The sequence below is a fragment of the Poeciliopsis prolifica genome, unplaced genomic scaffold (genome assembly GCF_027474105.1).
Source record: "Poeciliopsis prolifica strain line A6 unplaced genomic scaffold, Auburn_PproV2 SCAFFOLD028, whole genome shotgun sequence".
NCBI classification, from domain to species: Eukaryota; Metazoa; Chordata; class Actinopteri; order Cyprinodontiformes; family Poeciliidae; genus Poeciliopsis; species Poeciliopsis prolifica.
The window spans coordinates 473,194-496,938 of NW_026562403.1; the positions used below are offsets into that span (position 1 = coordinate 473,194).

At 40.8% G+C, this 23,745-nt stretch overlaps 1 protein-coding gene across 3 annotated transcripts in view; it reads left to right on the top strand.

Annotated features, from left to right (window-relative positions):
- The window catches only part of adgra2 (adhesion G protein-coupled receptor A2), a 45,996-nt gene that overhangs the window by 2,281 nt on the left and 19,970 nt on the right, over positions 1 to 23,745 (top strand). For all 3 annotated transcript variants that reach the window (XM_055049058.1, XM_055049059.1, XM_055049060.1), the window contains one exon: positions 17,871 to 17,942. In XM_055049058.1, coding sequence (XP_054905033.1) covers positions 17,871 to 17,942 — 72 coding nt within the window. The remainder of the gene's footprint in view (positions 1 to 17,870; positions 17,943 to 23,745) is intronic.

Sequence of the window (23,745 nt, forward strand, 5' to 3'; positions counted from 1 at the left end):
TCAGACGTTTCCGTCTTGATCCACTCTCACGTTGAGAGTGGATGCGTCTCTGCGAAGCATTAAGAAGCTCTGTGATCATCATCAAGTCCAGCCTCTTCAACACAACTCTGTCACTTCAAATTTGCCTCAGCCAGGCCCTCCGCTTTCAGCCCCCCACCTCCACAACGGGGTCCAGCTGACTCTTTGCTGCAAAAAACCCCCCAGAAACACATTCAGAGTGTTTTATATCGGAGTCTGCGCTTGAACCGGTGACCCGGCTCTCACGTCAAAGACAGCAACCCACCCTGCCTCTCCGTCTCCTTCTGAAAGCGGGAACGCCACTGGTCCCACTTCGATATTTTTAATTACGAGGCGCTTCATTGTGTGGTCTTTTTTGGAGCAAATTTAAAAGCGCCTCAACACGAGCCAAAACACACAATCATTCTTGATAGATTGCTGATCTGTTCGTGACACATTTTTTGGGGGTGGAAGGGTTGGTGGTGTTTTGGTCCATTGCAATGCAAAACGTTCTTCACAGCTGCTCATAGTTTCTTCAGATGTAGCTCATTCCCACTTTATTTGCCCTTCCTACCTCACCACCACCACGTCTCAATGTTGGCAACATGTTTTTGTTTTGTTTTGTTTTTTCTCAAAGTCTGTGTCAGCGCTATGGCAGATGGAACAATAGGTGCGTCTTCTGAAAAGCCCATCTTTGGCTTAGTCAATCCACAGAAAATTTCAACAAGATTTTATTTGATTTTTTTTGTGTGTGGCAAAGGTGAGACGCACCTTTGTGTTGTTTTTGGTCACCAATGATTTCGATGTGGAAAATCCCATGGATGCAATTTCTGCTTATTTTTTTATTGTCGAATCAGGTGCATTGAACTTAACTGAGGCAAGTAATGCCTTTGTTCCGGAAGTCGTTGTTCTTGGAGTAATTTTGGTGAGCCATTACCTCCTGGGAAGGCTCCCCACCTGTTCCATGTTTTTCCAGTGTATGTAATGGCTCTCGCTGTGGTTCGCTAGCATCCCAACGTCTCAGAAGTAACTGCTTAACTCTTTCTAAACATATCTTCATGGTTTAGAAAGAAATATGAACAGTGTCACATTCGTTAGATTCTTTTTCTCTCTGAGAAAGTTTTATTTTTCATTTTTATTTACTTATTTGGGATCGTTTAGCCTGCTTTATGCTGTTAGACAATTTACGATTTCAGTGTCTGAGATGTTGCGTGTTTCGATATTCGTTTTATCTTTGATGTGAACAGTCGTGTGACGATCGGAAGCATTCATCTGTGACAAAATGGAAAAAGAAAAAGCAGAAGAAATCCACGAGAGAGTTAAATACATTTCACCACAGCAAGCATATGAGGTAAAGAATGAAGACGATGAGCCAGCCACCAGGCCATTTATAGGGCCTTGTGTTTTTGCTTAATAAAGGCAAGACAAACATCTGCAGAACCCATTGCTGAAAAGTGGAGGCCGAAATGGCTCGGGTTGGCAGTGGTAGAGGTGATTGAAGATAATCTTCTGTTCCCGCACCTACTAATTTTGCTCGGGTTGTTTTTGTGCAGCCACTCGGCGCTCTGTGGCACGTTTACAAGGCGCAAACAATCCGGGGCGCCATTTTTTGTTACCTTGCCCGAGAATTGCGGCATCTGGAAAGTTTTGTTTTTTCCCCATGCATTCAGACATTAGCTCCAGATGTGGAATGTTGGGAACTCTTGTTGATGTTCGTGTTATTCCTGACATTCCTCAGGCGGCTCAGAGCCTGCAGACAGTATCCCCAGGTGCGGCAGGGGAGCGCTCTCCGCTGTCCCGGTCCGACGGACGATACGCTGTCTTTCCAAGCCGAGCAGACGAGGACCGAAGGACACCCGGTCCTTGGCTTCCGGGGCCGGCTGCTTCGTATAATGCACAACAGCTGGCCCCTGTGAACATTCCAGCTGAGGCCCCTCAGCATCATGGGAAATCCCAGAGGGGATTTGTTTATTAAAACTATTAGCTAGCTGTTTGTTGTTCCTGCCAGCCAAAAAGGAGCAGCCCAGTTTTATCACCTCCTACTTTGCAGAGCCTGAACTGCACCTTTCATGAAACTGCTTCTTGTTTCTTGTTGTTGTTGTTGTTTTGCAAAGGAATAGCTACTTATTCCTCTTTGAGAATCCAGAACGTCGCCTCTACATTCCCTCTTGAGCTCCTACTGTCCCCAATTTTCCTTTATCTGCAGCTCCCCAGCTTCTCTACTTTTCCCACCCCTTCTATCATGAGTTCATCCACATGCAGTAACTCTCAACCTAAATATTTAGTCGACTTGGTAGGAAACTGCCATGTCCAAACTCCTTCCAGATGTGAGCCTGCGCAGGCTTGTGTTTAGGCCTAATTATGCACGGCTGCAAAGGAGCCGGATCGCTGCGTTGGGAAAAGGGGAACGGGAGGGAAGAGAGGAGGAAAGGGAAAAGCAGATATAAGGGTGAGAGTGAAGAGAAATGTTCTGGGGTGAAAGTGGAAAAAAGAAAAAAAAAGAAGCTAGAGGTTGATAAGAGGTCGAGGAGGAGGAGAAAGTTCAACGTGAGGGGTAGGAGAAGTGGGAAAGAAGTAAAAAGGAGGGGAGTCAAAAAAAAAAGAGGATGGAGGGACGGCGGGGAGAAGCTTGGCAGGCGGTTCAGAGGGATGTGCCCCTGGAGACTGAAAACTCCCCGGCCCCTGACTAACAGATCTGCAGCACTGGGGTGAAAGAGGAGAGGAGGAGGCCAGGCGCCTCGACAAGCAACATAACTTTGCTTCCAAAGCGCCGCCTCACATCCAAATTATTATTTGTCTTTTTGAGGAAAGTGAAGGATCTGCATTCACAGCGACTTGTAAAAGTAATCAAACCCCATGAACTCATACGCATTTTCTGGGATTGCTGCCACAAGTTTCGATGCATTTCGTTGGAATTTTAGTTGATAAACCGACACAAAGTAGCACTTTGGACTGAATGTGAAGTGGTTTTCTTCCTGGGCTGCCCTGTATTTGCCTCCATCTATCTTCCTATCAACTCTGACCAGCTCCCCCGTCCCCAGAGGAGGAAAACGACCCCCCGGGATGATGCTGCAACCGCCGGGTTTCACCACTGCTGCGGTTTCTTCGGATTGATGTGCAGTGTTAGCTTTCTGCTACTCTTTGCATTTCACGTTTAGGCCAAACAGTTCAAATCTGGGTCTGATCTGGCTGTGGCCCATTCTTCCACATTTGTTGTGTCACCACCACGGCTTGTGGCAAACGTCTTGAGGCTTTCTTTGAACAGTACCTTTCTCATTGCCACAAAGCCAATTTTTTTTTGTTGCTGTAATGCCCAGCTAATTATTATCCTATCAACAGATTCTCTCACCTGAGCTGCAAATCGCTGCAGCTCCCCTAGAGTTCCCAAAGGTCTCTCAGCCGATTCTCGTCTTTCATTTTATAGTAACCATCAAAGACTCCATGTCTTTTGCTGTTTAAACTAAGGGCAATTTTCTTTTTAGCAGAAACCTTTGGACTATCTTGTATTGCTATGTTACATAAACCACAAGGTGTAAGAATACTTTATAAGGCAAAGTCATTGTGCTAATTTAATCATAAAAATATGTTTGCCTAGAGATAAATAGAGGCTTGATGCATTAGAGCCATTACTTAGAAATCACAGCGGAAAATAGGCTCTCTCAGTACCCAATGGTAGCAGCTGTGTCTGTTTTAATGTTTTAATGGATAACAGACAAATGGAGAGAATGTACAGTGGCAGCTCATGTGTGAATGGGCTTGTGCTTCTTCCTGTGGCTTTTACCAGAGTCATAACCCAACTCCTCCCCGTGCATATTTCAGTTGTCATCGTCGCCAGTGACTGATAGCTTCGGCCCTGGTGGGTGCCAACCCAAATGAGTGGGCACGAATGCTCAGGGTGGGGGGTCACCGTGCCCTGTTCATTCAAGACAGCTGCAGCGAAGCCCTGAATGAACGTGAGTGTTGTCTGCCTCCATGGGATCGAGACGAAAATATCCTGGCAGCACAGACATATTTTTACGGTCAACCACTGAGGCTGCAAAAGAACAGTTGTGCATCACACTTCTGGGTGTTACGCTGCCCTGCAAAAGCACTGATGACACTTTGACTTTCTTCACATTTTCTGATGCTATGTCCACAAAATCAATGAATTATAGTGGGATTTTGTGTGGTGGACATACTGAATGAAATGCAGGAACTGTAAAGTGGAAGGGAAATTGTGTTTATTTATTTATTTTTACAAATACAAATGTATATATATATTTTTTAATTTACTTTCATTCAATGACCTTGATTCTGTTGCTCTGACCTCTGAAGGAGCTGCAGAAATCCTTGTAGTGCTTTTGTCATTTGTAATTGTGCTTTCAATTTACTGAAGTGGTTTGCACCTCAGGGCCACCGTACTTTTCATATTGATATTATTTAAATGCAAAGGTTTCTTCGATGATTTTCTTTTTTCTAGAATTCTAGACTTTTCCAACATTGGGGATTTACGCCTATGATTGCACCCTGCCTCCGGCGCTAAGTGAAGTGCTCCTGCTACTTTAAACAGCATCACCAAGACAATATGTTCTAATAAGAGGCAGAACAAACAGAAACATAGATATACATTTGTATTTTGGAGGATTCTTTTCTTTCAGAAATGGTCGATATGTTTGTCCTTTCTTCAGTTTCCACTGACTGATTTTAACCACATATAAGTTATAAAAACCTGAAGGTGTTTGTGGATGGATGTCATTTTTAAAGCTCGGGTTAAGCTGTTTTTTTTTTTTTTAACCGACATTAATCTCCAGAATGTCGACATTTTACACTCCACAATCTCTGTTGCGGCTAAACGCCTCAGCTTCCACGACTACAAACTTTCGCACAGATTCCCCAGGGAAATATTGAAACAAAATGTGGCCATTGTTTGGCTAACAAGTTATGATGACATATGATTACAGCAGAAAGTATCTAAAAGTTTAAGCAACAGAGAATGAAGGTCATGACAGTGTGTGGAGCGTTGTTTATGTGGTGCCTTGTGAAACTATTCATACCACCTTAACGCTTCGATATTTTGTTACATTACAACCCCAAATGTTTTAGGAATAGGAGAACTGGTCAGACCCGATGGGAAGATGGATGGAGATAAACGTGGGGAAATCTAGAGAAAAAGTATGTTGGAGGTCACTGTAAAATAGCGAGGTTGTTCACTTTCCAACAATCACACTTTTTAGATTTTATTGGTGGAAGATTTTAAAAACCATTTATTATGTTTCTTTGACATCTTCATTTTAGCCCTACTAAAAATGCTTGGAACTAATTGTTCAAACGCCAAACATATTTCAACATGCAGTAATGTGCACAGTGGAAATGATCATAGTATTAATGCCAAATCTCACACCTACAGTCTTCCTTATCTCCACTCACAGTCAGTCAGCGCCAAGGAAAATACATGACGCTTCTGGATTGGCTGCTTTGCAGACGCCTGCTGGCAGCACGTCATGTATCGTTGCATCCAGGTACTTTAGCTTCACAGCTGCATTTTCTTTGTAACAGTTTAGATATCCTCATACAAAACAAAAAATGTGTCAATAAATAGGTTTTCATCAAATAAAATGGAGTCACTGTCCAAAGATAAATCCGTGAATAACATTGTCTGAACACATTTCCACTGTACTTTCTGCCACATAAAATCCTAATAAAATAGCTTGAAATTTGTTATTGTGGCACATTAAAGTTTTTAAGGGATCTGAATAATTTTACAAAGCGTTATAAATCTAATCTAATCACATTTGTCTGTTTTCCTTTTTTTTCTCCCTGTGGTTGACCCTAATGTTTTTATTTTCTGGCCCTGCGTCTGATGACTCCTCTTGCATTTGTGTCACTTCAAAGCCCCCCTCCTTATAACCACAGTGTGATTTAAAAGCTGCAGCACATCTCTGTGTGCATTTCAAAACCATTTTATCTTCTGAGTCACATTGCCACTCTCTCAGCTGTGCCGCCGAGGAGCCTGCAGCTGCTCTCAAGGTTTATCCCTGATTCACACGTGTTGAGATGGGAGGATGTTGACGAAACGTCCCGGGCCTTCTTCTTATCAGCGGAGAGGATTCCAATAGTGGGCAGAAAGCCGGAGCTCCTGCAGCGATCAGGTTTATTTTTGTGTGGAAAGGTGTTGAGAGGAAGGGGCAGCAGGCTCTCCTCTGCACATGTTAGGCGGCGCAGCGGTGAGCAATAAATCAAAAAAGCAAACAAAGGCCTGACACTGGATACTTGGAGCAGCACCTGCCAGTGCCACACAAACCCTGGACTTTATTATGCCAGTGCAGGTCATTGGAGGAAGACCAGAGACAGTGGGACAGCAGCGCACGCCCCCGGCCCCCAGCACTGGCGCTTCCTGCATATCTGGACGCCGAACGCATATTTCACTTATCACCTTGTTGTGTTTGTTGATTGGGCGGCTGACATATTTCAGAACTTGGCAAAAACAGCCGCGTGTTGTCATAGTAATTTCATCCCCCCAAGTGGCTCTTTGTTATTTTAGTTTTTCCTTTCTCGCCGCTCTCTTCTTATCTTACTCCAAAAATGCCTGACTTCGGCGTTTCTTTGCCAGCGCTAACTTCCCTCTCCCTGTGTCTGACCGCAGCGGCCCTTAAAGTTCCTGCTCGGGGTCAACAACACAGGAACACAGGCTGAGATAATGTCTGTTCTGGGGAGGCCTGCGGCTGCATTGTGTGCGCTTCTTTCTGATATGAGCATTCTTTGGCAATTGTTGCAGTGTAGTGACTTCATTTTATGAAGTCTCCCTTATGATCTAAATGCAGTGTTTTAAGTCTAAGCTTATAATAACATGTATTATATACCAATATATACGCATAAATAGTACAACTATGGCTTATTAAGAGTCAAAACAAAGTCGGAGAGATTGCAGGAGAAAATTTATTATTATTATTATTTTTGCCTAAAGTGATTTTAAAAAAATGGAACAGAAAAAACAATTACTTTTGGCAAAACCCCCCAAAAAGTCCTTATTTTAGGGAGGTGAGAAAGTGTACTAGTTTTGTCCATTTAATGGCTGAAGAATAACAGGCTGGATGTACTTTACAACTCGTTAGGATTTTTAAAGTAATGTCATTAATGAATTCAGGAAGATATGCAATAAATAATCCGCTGCTTATAAATGTGCGCCCTTACTTGTGATTTTATAAAGATGGCAAGAGATTGCAAAATGTTAAAGTCCATTGCCACATTCACTTTTAACTGTTTTGGTTTATTGCGCCAGTCAGCGGGGCAGAGCCAGTTGTGAAATGAAACATTGGCCATTTATTAAAATCTCTGCGGATGCAATAACCCACTGTTTGTAGCTATAATCTAATCCCATATTCCTCAATACGTAATCACATCAGTCACTGGAAAGCATGCTGGTCTACCATATTCTTGTAACATCTATCTTGGTTGTTTAATAGTTTGCGGTATGCGCTGGATGTTGAAACCCGTTGCCGGGTAGCAAGCAGGGCCGTTGTGATTTGGGAGAAGCGGCTACAGACGAAGCTTCTTGTTCCACGTTAGAGACATTTTAGGAGAGGAACGACGGTCAGAAATGTGTTTAGACAACCTTTCAAAAAACAATTATAGAAATTAGCAGCCATATTTCCCAGCCATCTTTGCTCAGGAGCAGAAAACAGAGCCTTGTTATGAGACAGAACAATGAGACAATGTTAGCCAGGCATACACCACATTCCTTCCTCTCTCTCTTTCTCTCTCTCAAACAGCTAAATGCACTAAATTGCCTCATTAAAATTGTAAAAACACTTTAGACAGTGATTAAACTGGCCTTTGTGCTCCTGCTCTGAAGCCATAAACCTTCCAGTTTGGCCTGTTTTGATGAATCTAAGACTTTCAATTTTGCAATAACTTCTTGAAGCTTTACAGTAAAGCAGCTGTGATTCAGCTTTTGTTAATACTGTGTGGCAGCTACTTGTTTATGTCTTTAAAGGCCACTGGTTGTACTGTTGTAATAAATTGTGTATAGAAACACATTCCATGGACACATTCTGTTTGCAGAACTTGATGGATTGTCTAATAAGACAAGAGCAGAGGAAATGTGGATGTGTGTTAGTTTGCCTGTGCACACACATGTGGGAAGGGCGTGCACCGCCACAGCTCTCAAAATAGACCCCAGTCCTCCCCTCTCTAATTAGAGACATTTTGAAAACCCGGATTTTAATTTTAGACTGGCAGCTTTTGGGCCACTTGCGCATACACACAGAGTTAAAGGCACACTTTCCATAAAAATAACTGATAGGTCACACACTTGTGCATCTTGAACCCGCACACACACCCTGAAACCACAACGCCAAACTCCCTGGCCCGGCCTGCTAACCCAGGCACAATGCAGCGCACTCTATAATAAGTGGTTGGACGTATCAGATGCAGAGGCACGCTCACTATGCCGAGCATCAGGACAGGGAACTACAGCGCCTCGCAAAACCATTTGTACCCACTGAACCTTTTTCACATTTTGCGTTTCTGTAGCCATACACTGCTCTGTATTTGCTTTGGATAATCTAACACAAAGCAGTGCACAGCTGTAAAGTGGAAAGAATATTTTGCATAGTATTCAAATGTATAAAAAATACAATTCTGAAAAACTCGACATGCATTTGGATTCAGCGTCCCTGACTTTGCAGACACTCACAGCTGCAGATTAGACAAATGAATTTCAAGTCTTGCCACCGATTCCAAAAACGATTTTCGTCAGAACTTTTGTTGTGCCATTAATGTACTCTACTCTCTTCTGGACATTTGTTTAGTGTCATTTTCCTGCTGGAGTATGAACCTCCTGACCAGTGTCCAGGCATTTGTTTCCTCCTGCATGTTTGTCCTGAAAGTGGGTCAAATAAACTTTACGCTTTCTCTGTATCTCGTAACACTAATGGTCATCCAGGTTGTTCCACCTGAGTTATGGCTCTCTGCAGCTCCTCCAGAGTTACCAAGGGCTTTTTGGCTGTTTCTGTGACTGATGCTCTCCTTACCTTGCTTGAATGGTTAGGTGGATAGCTACCTCTTAATTGTGCATCACTCTTTAAAATCACACTCCACTTGTTTTCTGCAGCTTCTTGAATAATTCTTAGTGAGATGTTCAAAACTCACTCTAGCTGGTTATGACCTATCCCTGCTTTTAACATCTCTACAATTTTATCTCTCTCCTGTCTGCTGTTTTGTTTGGTGTTGTGATGCAATTTCTTCTCTGAGGTATCAAACACACCTCTGAGTCCTTAACAACCTGGAGTTATACTGAGGTCGTCTCTAAAGAATGCAGCAGCAGGTTTGACTGAGAGTATAAGAGTAATGAATATAAACTATACCAAATCATTCATTCATAAAAATGAAAACTGTCTCAATTTTCTTTTTGAAAATTTTTATGGCGCTTTGTATAGATTTGTCCAGCAAAAATGCTGATCAGATTCAATCTATGTTTGACTTTTCATTGTGTGACAGAATGTGAAAGTGTTTGTGAGGCTTGAACACTAAAAGACGGTGAGTCATGAGAAGTAACCGATGATATCAAGATTTTTTGTCTTAAACGCGTTTAATATTTTCCTCCTTCATGCATGTTGTTACCTTGTTTGATGACTGAATCAGTTAGGCTTTGCAGAATGATTTCATAAAAAATATTTGGCGTGCAATTACATGGATGCTCCTTTTCATGACAGGCGGTAAATGGGACTTTCAGCTTGGCAGTGTTCCCTAGTTGCTGCTGCATGCCCTGTGGTGGGTCAGGCACAATGGGCACATTCACATCTTGACATGTGTTTGCTGCTAAAGTGCCTGTTGTGCTCAAGGGCATTTAGTCTCTCTGCTGCGCTCGGTGTCGTGACTCTACGAGGAAAGGCTCAGAGTGCAAAGGGCTCCCAGGACCACGGGCTATAGGTAGAGCTCTGTCCCTCTAACAAGGAAAGGGTTAAGCTTTCTGGATGCACCAATGCACTGAATGGCCCTCCATAGTCTGGAGGCCTCTTATAAAGTACTCATTGTAGCAAAGATGACACAACCACCTCCCAGCCTGAGAGATTTCTCAGCTCATGCACTTCCATATCTCTCTTCTGTGTGCCTCCCTCTTCAAATGTGTCCACTAGCAACAATGAAAGACAAGACTGCATGTTTTTTATGGACGGTTGAAAACGTTAGGAGCTGCAGTATCACAAACCTCAAAGGATTTTTATGAGGACGTTGTCTGATAAACTGTGATGAAAACGTGAAGTTTTATATTGTATGGTACTTGATTAGCAACATTTTTTTGTTGTAGGTGTCTGAGAAAAAAATGTTTGTTCTGAATTTCTGAGACGGGGGGAATAATTGTTGAGGAAAGCCGAGCTGGTAGAGACATAAGTTAATAGAAAACTGGTTCCACAATGCATTTACTTAGAATATGAATTGAATACAAATGCAAACCACTTTTCACAAGGCGCCATAGATTTTACAAGTTCGTTTCACATGAATGAACTGGATGTTCAGTCCATAAAACAGTTTTTATAATTTATAATGGAATAAAAAAAGAAAGAAAGACATTATTCATAACTAAAGTAGCTACTGCACAATACTTCACCAAAACAAAATAAAATAATATCCTGCATCTGCAGCATATTATTTTTATACTAGGCTGGCTGTAAGTGACCCGTCGTCATTTTTTTTTCTTACAGTCTTTCCTCCAAAGTCTAGACAGCCATTTTTGTAAAATCTCAATTTACTTTCCCGAAACTATACGAGGACGCAAAAGCCACACCAAGTTGTGCCAAAACCTCAGTCACCAGAGACAAAGTGAAACATTTTATTCATAACATATTATCTCCCATCTAAATGCAGAGACATTATTCCCCCCTATCCTTTCAGATGACATGCAGAAGCTGCCAAAGACAAAAATGCTACAGAAATAAAATGAAACCCCATAAATCAGGACGCAGACAGCTTCAGACCGAGAAAACAGTCAAATCCAGTAATTTCATTCCATGTACATGTTCAAGTTTATAAACTTGAAAATGAGATGGTTGTTTTCATTTGATGACAACCTAAAAACTGGACAGGAAATCTGCAGCAAAGCAGATAGATAGAGCTTTTACAAACTCTATCAACCGAGTTTGTAAAAGCAGAGATCAGGTGAAACGGGAAAATGGACTTTAATAAGCAAAAAAAGAATCATTTTTAATATAGGTTTAATTTTCCTTCCTATTTTTAGTGTGTTTTCCACTTTACACGAAGAGCAATTTACCTTTGCACATCATTTGTCCATGATTATAATATTCAGGTGCCAGTTGGAGTATTCATATCATTTCTAAAGAGTATTTTATTCCAGTGGCACAATGACAAAACGCTACCATATTAATGGCAATACAATAATGCAATTTATTTCATTTTATTTTACTGATTTATTTTGTTACACGAGAGAATAAAACTTCTAGACTCGCTTTAACAAAAATTTTGCACGAAACGTGTTAATATGACATCTGTATGTTTCGAGCTTTGAAATCACTTGATAACTAAATCTACTGCAACCATGACATGTTTTTCTACAAATAAATAGTTAGAAATTCTCATCTAATGCAAATTTGGAAGCCACCAATAGAAATACTACATTTTGCTGCAACATAAATTTATTTCTAATGTATATGATGATATATGATGTGTAGTTTCCCCAGTTTCAGTTCATTGATCCGAATTAAAATGTGACATGAAACAGCTTAGCAGCAAATCCATTAAGCTGATGGTTAACAGATGACAAACATTACATTCTTTTTGTTTCGATGAAAATTCTGAGTCTCTCTCCTCTCCTCATCTCTTTGAGTCATGTGTTTGTATTCTTAAATAGTGACGTGTCCACATAGTCCTGCCTCGCCGCTAAAACGGAAAATCCCTAAGAGGAAAATTGGACAAAAACTGACTGTACTTTTTATCTTTTGTTGTTGTTGTAATACAAACAATGCGGAGCTGTTAGTGATAAAGGACCAAATCAAATTTGTCCCCTCAGGGCTCAATTTTTTTCTATTATATTTTACATTAACTTAAGCACTGGCGTGGCACAAGCCAGCATGTGTATTATCAAATCAGCATGCCAATTAAGCCCAGCTTGACTCAGTAATGACTCTTTGAGTCCCTTATTTGAAATCAGTCTCATTATGTGGCTCCCATTGGTCTCCGAACCGGGACTGGATTTTTGCCATGTTACCAACTCTTTTAAGGATCTCTTGTCTTTCCCTTCGCGTGAGGTCCTTGAGGGTAAGAGACCATTTCAGAGTTAAATTGATGTTTACACACCAGCCCAACGGGCCCACTTTCCCCGCTGTCACACTAAACCTGTGCTGCTTGAGTCTTTTATTCTCAAAGGGTCAGATCAGTGGTTAAGTGGCCAAGAGGTTGCTTGTTGGAGCAGTCCTGCATAATTTTATTTTCTCCTCAAAAGAAATGGAAGTGTAAAAAGCAAATAAATATTTAGAGTTACCTATGTGTTGATACTTTGAAAAAACAGTTCTTTCCTCTTTGCAAGCTTCCCTCAGCAATGATGTCGAAAACACTCACAGCTACTATATCTACAAAGAGACACAATGCCAGAGACCAAACTGGATGCCAACTCCAGGTCAACTTTAGATGTGTCGCCGCTCTAACACACCTGAATCGAATGAATTGATCTTTACGAGGCCTCTGCTGATCTGAATTATTCTGATGAGGTAATTCAGATGAGTTGGAGAAGGGACAGTAACTTCCATGAAATGTCGTTCTTCCCTCCGGCTGCACAGCCAGTCAAAAACAAAAGCACAACCTTGACTAATCTTCAAGTGTCCAAAAGTACTTGCAGCTGTTCTCAATCCGAGGGACAAAAATAAGTAGAGAAAGGTGGAAACGGTAGACCTGTTTTATAGGCTGATGATTCAGTCATCAACGTCATAGTTCTGTCAGCGGATTGGCTCTTCGGGTTTACTCTGTCTATTTAAGCAAAAAAAAAAAACTGTGATAGTGCATGGTAGTGAAAATAAACCTCCAGATTTTTGTAAATGTGTGAACTTTCTGAACACTTGACAACTGAGTATTTATACAAAATCTTCAGCGCACGATTAACCTCAGTTCTGAGTATAAATCCTCCTGATATTCAGATTTGGTGTTGTAGTTCTCTTCTTCATTCTCATGATTGCTAGAAAGCCACTTGGTAGTTATGTTTGTCTCAGACTTTGGCCGCCTTTGGTTTGGGTTGGGCTCTCTCCATGTCTTTTATTTAAGATTGCTACTCACTAACTAGTCAATAAGGGTAAGTTGTTAAAACAGTAGTGCCATATTAATTTAAGTGATCAATTTAACACTTAGATTAATCATGATGGAGTGCAAGCAATTTTGCTGGAGTCTCAGCACATTTCAAAAAGAAGGAGAACGAAGAAAGAGTGGACTCACTCCATTAATGAATCTTTGGTACATACGTCTTTTCTCTGATCCCTTTTTTTGTTTGTTTGCTGTGGAGCCATCGGGGTGAGCAGATCTCTCCATCAGAGTCCAGCTAAATATTTACTGGGCAACAAAGACCATTTTAAATCAGTGCTTTCTACTCAAGTGTTTCTCATCAATATCCCACGCTAAATGCCAAACCACGCTGGAGTATTTCCTGTAAATGCTTTAAAAAACAACCAACCAAAAGAACAACCAAGTTTGAAGTGTGTCTGGCAGAGGAGAAGGATGAAGAATGAAAGCATACAGACACCGAACTCTCAGTGTTAAGGACCAACTCACAGGACATCCTGTTGTGTTTCTATTTACGGCGTTCTCGCTGCTGTCAGGACAGAAGACAGAAGAAGATCGTTTCCCTCCAAGCTTTTCTTCACCAGGTTGTCGCTGAACACCGAGTTTTTTCCTCATCAGCTCTTCATTGAAGTGTCAGACTTTCTATTTTTCCTCTCGTAAAACAGGTAAATCTCATTGAGATGTTTGCCCCTGATTTTCAAGAGATTCATGTTTTAAATAACTATACAGGTCAACAATATTGCAAAAAAAACAAACAAAAAAAAAAAACAAATGACAAGAGACAACATATAGCAAGCTTTAAATAATGTATAAAATAAAAACAGCAGATACTTGCAATATAACTTTAACAGCAACAAACATCCAATGGCTCTTTCTCCAATTACCTTAATTGTGCCTAACACCTTTTACGTGGATTTATTTGTTTCCCAACATGATTAATATGAAAACTGTAGGGATTTTATTTTCATTTGACAACACCCCTAATTTTTTTCAGCATTTGAAATCAGTTTGTTGTTAAACAATTGTGACTGACGTACTGCTGCAACCATACTTGCCTGTAAATTAACAACTGTGCCATCAGTACAGAGTAATATTCGGATATAAATAATTAATAATCACACTCTAAAGTGGTGATTAGAAAAAATATTATATATTTCATTATTTCAAGAAACCTAAAAAAACCCTCTTCATCTCTTTTTTTGTGCAGATTGATTTATTGATCAAATTAGTTTTCTTCTTTGCTATAATCTTAACCACGGAGCAGATTGAGAGAAAAGTAGAAAACAATTTCACAGCTGTTCTTCCTTTTGACCTTTCCTTCTTCATATGACCTTTTAAGCTTTTTGATCTTTGCATAAATAAAAAGGCTGAAGAAGATCCTGAAGCCTGACATGTGGCCTCTCTGTCTCTGTCTCTCTCTTTTGTTGCATGCTTGGATAAATTGTATTAACTCATCTGGTTTCTTAAAACCCCTTTGTGCTCTGAAGGGGTTAAGTGAATAAGAGATGGTAGAAGCGGCTTGAAGATAGCATCCACGGTGTAGTCTGAACTAAATTAGCAGCGTGTGCTGTTGTACGACCGATGGGTCTTGAAAGCAGATTGGGCCAATCTGGGTTCTGATCAGTGTCTCATGGCGTGCAGAAACAAGCAACCCATGTAAACCAAAACCTCGGGAGCGATCCATCCAGCGCTGCGCTATGTGGACTTGCGGGATGGAGTCGCTGCTTCCCTTTCTTCGTACGCTGCGGCGATGAAAAGATGCCCTCCGCTTTGCCTCGGCTGTCACCTGCTTCCGGACACTGCTCCGTCTGTCTGATGGCTGTCCAGGAAGTGCTCTCTCCACAACCCCTGACCTCCGAAACCGGTTTCCGAATAAACAACTAATTGGCTGGGTTTCCTGTTTAGCCTGATGGGAATGCTTGACTATTTCTGTCTGTTTACAGAGTTGTGCCTGGCCCTCTTTCTCAGAGTTGTGCTCCCTGCATTGTTTATGAAAGAACAATGTGTTTCACTACAGCTACACTTCCAACTTCAGGCTTTGGGGTCCATGCAGCAAGATCCAGGTTTTACAGCCCCTTTTCATGGCCTGTTGAAAAAATGTATATTTTAGACTGCTTTAATGTGTTAAGTTGAGAATTATGATGACAAATTGTGACTTACACCTTGCAAGTCACATCATTATGCAGCTCTGTCAAGGGTTGTAGTGTGAACATTTGAAAGGAAATATGTTTCCCCTGTGAACAGACACACATGTGGGCATCCGAGCACAACCAAAAGCAACAAGTGTCCTGCCCCCGACAAATAATCATTGTTCAGCATAATAAGCTCAGCCAAAAGGAACTATCTAAATCTGAACTGTCTGCTTTGAGTTAAATGCTTTGTGTCTTTCCCAGATGTGACTTTCTCCTATCTGCATTGAATTATTCAGCCACTTCCGGGTCTTCTGCAGTTTTCAGCTTCAGTCTGCATCCATTTATAGAATAGATTTTGTGCCCAAAGTTGAGTGAAAGTCCTTAAGGCTGAGGAGTCATGGGTTCAAATGCAGGCTATGCTGTGAAAAAGCTGTTCTTCTCTAACCAGTGGCTCTATATGGGTTTATAAACATCACCTCTTTTTCTTATTTATTTATTTTACATTTTTTTAGAAACATGACACAAATAAGGAACATATTAAGCAAACTGCATTAAATAGATTACAATCACTTTTGTGTCAAAAGCTTAGTAAAACAAGTTTACAGCTGTTATTATTAAACTTTTGATTTTAAACAACGTAATCATGGAAAATGTGACTTTCCGACAATATCGATCAACATTTCCACGGCAACTGGATCAGAAACGTATTCGCTTCATGCGCTGGCTTTTGTTTTCAAAACTGTTCTGATGTCGTGGGTGGTTGTGAAAGACTAAAGTAAAGAGGTGAGTCAGTCCAGTTTATCCCCATATTACCAAGACTGGACGATTAAATGTGGTCATTAACTTGAGCTGGAAGGCGCGGAGCTAAAGGCAGCGTTTTTATTGATGTGGCAGGAAACGGGGAAGGGGGGGGGGGGGGGGAGCGGCGGGGGCTGACGGCTGCTGCTGAATCTGTAAATCTCACAGACTGTTCACAGTCAGCTCCCACTTTTAAAGGGACACACACACACAGTTTCCCTCTCTCGATTAAGAACGCACTTAATGTCACAAACAGCACATTAAGCACCATGTGGTAGGAGCAGAGACGATGTGAAACTGAAGGGTGTGTTAATGATCGCTGCCGGTTGCCAGGGCGAGGCCGTGGCAGGTCTGTGGATCCAGACAGAGTCGAGGCAAGCGTGCAGAAAAGTCTGCTTCCTTGAAATTAAACTGGCGAGGTCACAGATGTTGGTTAAGTTTTAATATTGAAAAAAACCAGCACTGACTTTTCTGGTTTCATAGTAAGCTGTAATATTTATTTTATAAATACTTATTTATGGTGTGGTTTCAGAGCAAGTTCCACCCCACTAAACTCCACACATGCACCACCACAAATACTGCAAAGAACTTTTTTGGGGAAAAAAAAGCAATGCGACGGGATTTTGTCTTTTTCCATTTATTGTATTTGATCACATATAAGAAACTAAGTAAAAGAAAAAATAAATCTGTTTGCACTGCAATCTTGAATGGAGAACCTCCAACCTATAAATTGGACAAATAAAACCCTGACCTCAAAATGCCATCTGTCCACCGTGTGTTTAAAACTTAAAAAACTCCAGTAATAGTTTATTTTAACAGTTTCTTAAACTTTTGCCATCTTGTGTCTCGTGAAAATGTTTGCATGCACTCATGCAAGCAGTGACTACAATCTGTTTGAAGTCTGACTTTAGACGATGCAGAAGCATACTCTGTTATCACATTATGTGCTAATAGTTATTATGAGGGAAGCTGATGATAAATCCTGATGCTTTCCCAGCTGTAACTAAAATGGAGTTGAAATGAGTTTTGGGTTTCGGGGACTCATATGTTTGTAGTACAGTTTGGAGAGACCAATTCGTCCGACATTCTTGTTTCTGGACTGGAAGAGGAATCAGAAGTAGAGCAAGAGGAGAACATGCAGACTCCTTACAGTTCTACCAATAGTTCTGTGCCCAGAACTATCAATGTACAATGATTTGTAAATAGTCTGAGGCTTGTTAATGGTTCCATTTTCCATGAGAGACAAAGTGCTCCTATCCTTGATTCCTCTATGCTGAAATGCCCTGACCTTTGGCCTGACAAGACTTCTCTACCAGGCCTGACTTGTTGGCAGAGAAAGAAGTAATAAACAAGGCCTGCATCACATTTGTAAAGGCATTCTTTTGATTTAAAAAAAAAAAACATTTCTGAATGATTATCAAGATGACGATATCTCTCCAGTTCCTACACTGTCTTAACTTTAATAGGAAGCATCTTTAGCTAATGTCTCTGGTCAGGCTAATCTCTCATGTGACTGCAGCAAGTGAAATTTCTTTTTTCTTGCTTTCATTGTTTGACTTTGTTCTTCATTTCACGTGTAATTAAATCTTTATGAGCTGTGAAATAGATGTTAGAGACTGGTAGTTTTGCATTCCTAATGGGCCAAAATAGATGATCTGTAACATTTTTTTTTCTCCCAATTCGCAGAATACTGAGCCACAACAAAATCAGAGTTCTGAAAAATGGATCCTTCTTTGGACTGAACTCCTTGGAAAAGCTGTGAGTATTAAGCTTCCTTTTTTTTGACAAAACCCTAAACGACTGACAGCCTCAGTTCTACTCTTGGCATAGTGGGCATCACTTCTGCTTCAGCGGCAACCGGTCTTATAGATTTGTGTGATGCCTCTTTTCTGCTTGGCTCTGGACTTGCCCTTCCAGAGATGAATGGCATCAGAGAAAATCTGAGCAGCTTTGTGTGCATTTCCCCTGAGATGGGCTCGATTCCAGCAGGGAGGATGATACACTCAGACTGGCTATCGCAGAGTTATGTTGAGAACCTCACATAATTACACCTCAGCCCTTCATTATTTGATAAACTCCACTCAAGAAGACAAGATAAGAGAGCTCTCTGGCAAGAGGACTGTGTTGGCAGTTCTACCTGCAGATGTCAAACAGTCTGGCCCTCCTTCACAAACTCATAATCTCTCTTAATCTCAGTGGAGTGTGAGACAAGGGATGGACACGATTACTTTGGGGATGAATCTGACACAATTCTCAGGGCTTCTGTTGACAGTCATGGATCTTTCTTTGACATAAACACACAATAGATAAGTTGGAAAGAAGTCTGAAGGATTTTAACGTGTGAAAGTGTTTAAAAGAAAATATTGTCCTGAATCATTTTTTGGGGGGCTTTTGGGGATGAAAGAGACAATCATTAAACAACACTGACCTGTTTACTCTCTTTCTGTTACATCTTCACAATCTGTCTCAACTCTTATTGAGCTTTTGATTTTGGAAGTCACTAAAGTGTGTAAATATAATTTTGGATATTTTTTTGCATGGCAACAAGTAATATTTCAGTGTATAAATTACGCTTATATATATGTACAGTGTAAGAAAATTCATAGTAATCAAGTTTTTAAAGATCAGCATGCCGGTGCTTATAGCAAACTGTTGTTTTTTATGGACTCTGTGATGTAACAGCATGTCTTGTCTATTTCCCAGTAAATCTTAATGGGAACAATAAACATGTGCAGCTCCAGTTTGGTTCCTGCAGACTGGCAGAAACGCTTATTTTGCTGGGGAGGTTTGTGGTTATGTTGACGGAATATTACTACCACATGCCAGCCGGAGCTGCCACCCATGAAGCTAACGAGCTTCTACAAAAACGTTGAAAGATAGAAAAATACGGCAATTTGCCACAGTTGTTGACTTGTTAGCGCCTACCTGCTGGAGCTCGCACCAGACGTGCCAGTCAAGAACAGCGAGCAAAATATGCAGAGACCGCTGAGAGCACCAGAGTTGTCGGTTCTCGCCTTAACAGTGCTGCACCGTGGACTCAATCGATCACATTCTTGACACAAGACAAACATGCGATAATGCAATTTGGATGATCATGTATATTAAACTAAAAACAAAAGAGGATGGTAGCTGAGAGGAGGTCATGTGAAATGAACCCAAGTGGATTGTTTTTGTTAACAGAGCTCCTTATGGTGTTGCAGGGTCAATAGGTTAGGCAACCCGAGCCTGTTCACAAACAGAGCTGTATACCTGATGCAGGGATACAACTAGTGACATGCAATTGGGTTGTAAAATAAACACTTGAGATGACATACTTAAAATATTATCTAAGCTGTTTCAACAATAACTTTTATAGAAAGTTTGTCTAACTGACGAGAGTCTCAGAAATGGAAGGAAAGGGAATTTACAGACACAAATTCTGAAACGTCAGACTTTAATTTTGAGGAAAAATGATAAGGAAGGACAAATTCAAAGTTTCTAAACAACCTTTGATGTGCCAGCTTCCCAAACCAGAACACCAATTGACAGGACAGAAAAAGAGCGCCTGCTGTTGCCTGGAAATAGAGGTGTTAGGTAACTTACAGAGCTGACTGGATCACTCCAAGGGAGCGGCTCCCATAGTAGCTTCATTCTGCTCGACACAACAGCTGCGCTCAGAGACTGGGTCACTTCATTGGTTGTCTCTTGCTTCTGAACCTTACGTAGGGTTCAGAAGCAAGTGATATGGAGGACTAGCGACACAGAAACTTAATAGCAATGGAGGGAATAAAAACTTTGTTAATATGGCATCTTTCAAGAGAAAAAAAAATCAAGTCAAAACCAGGATGTTGGAATGCACGTCTACATCCTGCACTGGAAGCATTTGCTACATTAGCAGTGGAGCTGCATGAGAACATTTTGCAGATTTAGACAGAAGCCTGGCAGCAGAAGCAGCATTTTGTAACTCTTTTAGGGAAGATTTGGTTAAGGGTTAGGGTTATAATGTGTAGAGCGCATTACAGTAATACAGATGAGTTGAAGAAAAAGCATGGATTAAGATTTCCATTTCATGATGAGACACTATGGAGCTCAGTTTGGATACATGTTTCTAAAATGATAAAAAAAAACAAAAAAACAAAAAACCTGAGTCAGTGGTTACACCAAGGTTTCTAGTAATAGATTTCTGCTAAAATACCAAAGAAACCCATTAACCCATAACTAAGAAATTTGTTAACTTTACTGTTAATTTGTCTGGTGCAAAGATTATTATTTTTCTTCATTTAATTTCAGAAAACAGACATCCAGCTTTTTTTTATTGAATGTAGGCATTTTTACCAAATTGTGCAGTTTGGAAACCTCGTTAGGAGGAAAAGAAATGTACAACCGGATATCATCTGCATAGCAATGACCAGAGATATAAAAAAAAAATGACAGTATGGAAACAAGAGGGAGCAGAGACACCAAAAATAACTATGGACCTAAAACTGTGTAACAACAAACTAAACAAGAAGTTCAGTTTGGAAGCAACAGTCAGAGTTAAGCCTAATTTCGCTCATTTGCATACTAAATATCAAAATTCATATGTCTCATTGTAGATTCAGATTGAATTAAAAGCATTTATAATTATACATAAAATCAGGCATTAAAGTGCTAATAAAAATTCAAATAATACTTTTTTCACACGTCGGAACTTCTGACGACATTTGCGGGAGAAACGTCGTCAAATCTCAACGTCCAGCGACCAGATCTGATGGCGGCCCTCTTCCTGCAGGTCACTTTGAAATCAATGAGATTTGAAAGTGACCTGCAGAGGGAAAGGTCAGATATGTGTTTGTATTCACTACAACATGGAGTTCAACTAACACAGGCACACAGTCCCTTATGGTCCACAGTGGGAGATGCAAGCTTTTGCTGTGAAGAGATAACATAAATCATGCGGACCACATTTCACTCCTCCGCCGCAGCCTCGGCCTCATCTCTGAGGCAAAGCAGTGGAGGTCTTTCCGCTCACTCTGACGTCTCCAACCTTTAATTGAGTACTCAACATAGCTTGTAATTACATCTGAGCTCATAGGAAAATCACCGTCTGTTGTAAAAAAAAAAAAAAAAAAAAAATCTAATAAAATAAAAATTTTAAAAAGAAGGACCCATTGAAATTTACAGTTGGAGTCCTGGAAGGGTTTGATGGGATCGAGCTTACAGCGAAGATTTCACTCTTAGTTTTCATCACACTGCGAGATTACAGTTTTTGTTTTGTCTCCTCGCCCCACAGTGACTCCTCAGGTCCTCTCATTGTTTCCAGTTTGGCGTCTACATGTGCTTGTCATTTGCAGTAGTTGTGAACACTTACTCATATTATGTGGTCAGTGCTGTAATCAAAGGCCAGCCCACTGGGGCTGAGTAAACACACATCAGGGAATTACACTGCATCTCTGCCCCAAAGTGACAAGGATAAACAAAGCCTGCTCCTTTAACAACACACACACACGCACACACACACACTCACCCTTTTGGCCTATTTCTGGTGTGACTCCAACATTGACTTCTTTACTTCCTAATATGGAAAGCTTAACATATAGGCTGTTATTTTTAAAAGTGTCTGGTAATTCTTCTGGTAGACACACACACACACTGACATCCACACTCTGCTCTCACCATCATCTATTCAGTGTTGAAAGCAGTCTGATCTGCTGGTGTTGGGAGAATCCAGCTCGTGGGCAGGCCACCCTCCTTCAGGCTGGGGCCAGACAGCGCAGCAGTCCACACAGTTAGCTCTTTCATTGGGACAAAACGCCTCAAAGCCACTGTTGCCTTCAAAATCTGCCAAACCACCCAAGTACCGAGGGGCAATTTAGGCTTGTTTGTTTTTGCCCTTTTACTGGACTGCTGTGTTTTTGTAACTCTTTTAAACTGACTTTCCATCCAACAGCTACATTTGAATCTTGGAATACCTTGTGTCGTTCCTCCACTATAAGGCAACCATTAATCATATCTGGATTCTGGGTCAGTCCATGCTCTTTGCATGCACAATAATTTACCTTTACAAGGTAGTTCTGTATTTTTTAAGTTAGGTCCAGTTAAGTGGTTTTAAGTTCATTAGTTTGACCTAGAGGTTGAATCTAAAAGTTACTCTGGGATGGGTCAGGACCCATAAACTGCATCTATTTTCAGTAGCCAATTGCGGTTATACAGGCTTTATGTGTTATGTATGCATATTACATATTTGTGTCAGTACCATAAAGTCATGATATTTGCGCATTCAAAGTTAATGTGACTCCTACAAGACAATTTATCTGCAGGTAAGATGTTACCTGCTTGCAACCTTAACAGAGCCTCACTTCAAAATTCCCTTTAAGATCCACCATGAGTCCTCTTCTTCTGTACTTATTTGAGTTTCTCCACCTCACTGCAAACCCTTAATGACAGAAGCTCTCACTGGCAGCTGCGCTAACGAACCAAGAACTTTATGAGCTGTGGACAGATCCCAGCAGCCTGTCCTGTGCTGATTTGAGGTAAGGTAATGAGAATAATGAGCAAAGAGGGCCCAGGCAGTTTGGCTACTGTCCAACTAGGCCCCACTGCACCATGGGACACGGGACAGGCAGACAGGGCACAAGGGGCCCTCATCACCAGGTCTGTTCACCCAACATGGAGAGAGGGTGGAGAGAGGAGGGGTGCAGAGGCCAGCACTGATGATGGATGATGGTGTTTGAAGTGGACGGGTCTGAGAGGCAGGAGCCAGGCTTGTGGTTGGGAGTATTTGATGGTTTGAGGTGTTAGCAGCATGATGGGATATGTCACCAAGAGAGTCTGAAGTGACCAGCACAGTAGGTAGAGTAAAAATATTGCTGTGCCTGCTGCACTTTAGAGAAAAATGCACATGAAATATTAGGTGAATTTCAGATTAGCTTTATTCAACAGCAGGAGATTTAGGGTTAGTTTTGATTTATGCATGTAAAGCAGCAAGTTATAGGAAGGTGTGTGAAGTGACTCCCAGGGCAAGAGAATACGATGATATGCTTAGAAAACAGTTTCATGATGTCATATTGTGTACACAATGGTTTTAAACAAAATAGCAGGATCTAACTATTTTAATTTGAAACAAAAGCAGCTTTTACTGCTAATGCGGTCAAAACAATAACTGTGAAGAAATTATGTGGAGCTTAGAGTCTGTGTCACTTTTGATGTCTCCCAATTAAATTGCACATATTCATTGAAATTAACACTTTAAATTAATAGTTTTTCAACATTTAAGAATCAATAGAGCATTAAGAAATGTAATTTAATGCCTCCAGGTGATCAGATAAATATTGGCCAATTGAATTGAATATATTGTTACACTATTTGGCTTTGGATTTCAAGTATTCATTGCTGATGTAGTGAATCATCCCCAATCAACCCAAGCTGGCTGGATTTGATCTTAACAAACAACTCTCTGCCATCATCAGTCATCAATCGTTAATTAATAATATAATTAATGATTACAATCTCAGACCGCCTCAAATCAAAATAGCTATTACTACCCGTCTCTCATTTAATTTATAATTTTCTGGATGATGCTACTAATTACTCCTTTAATTAA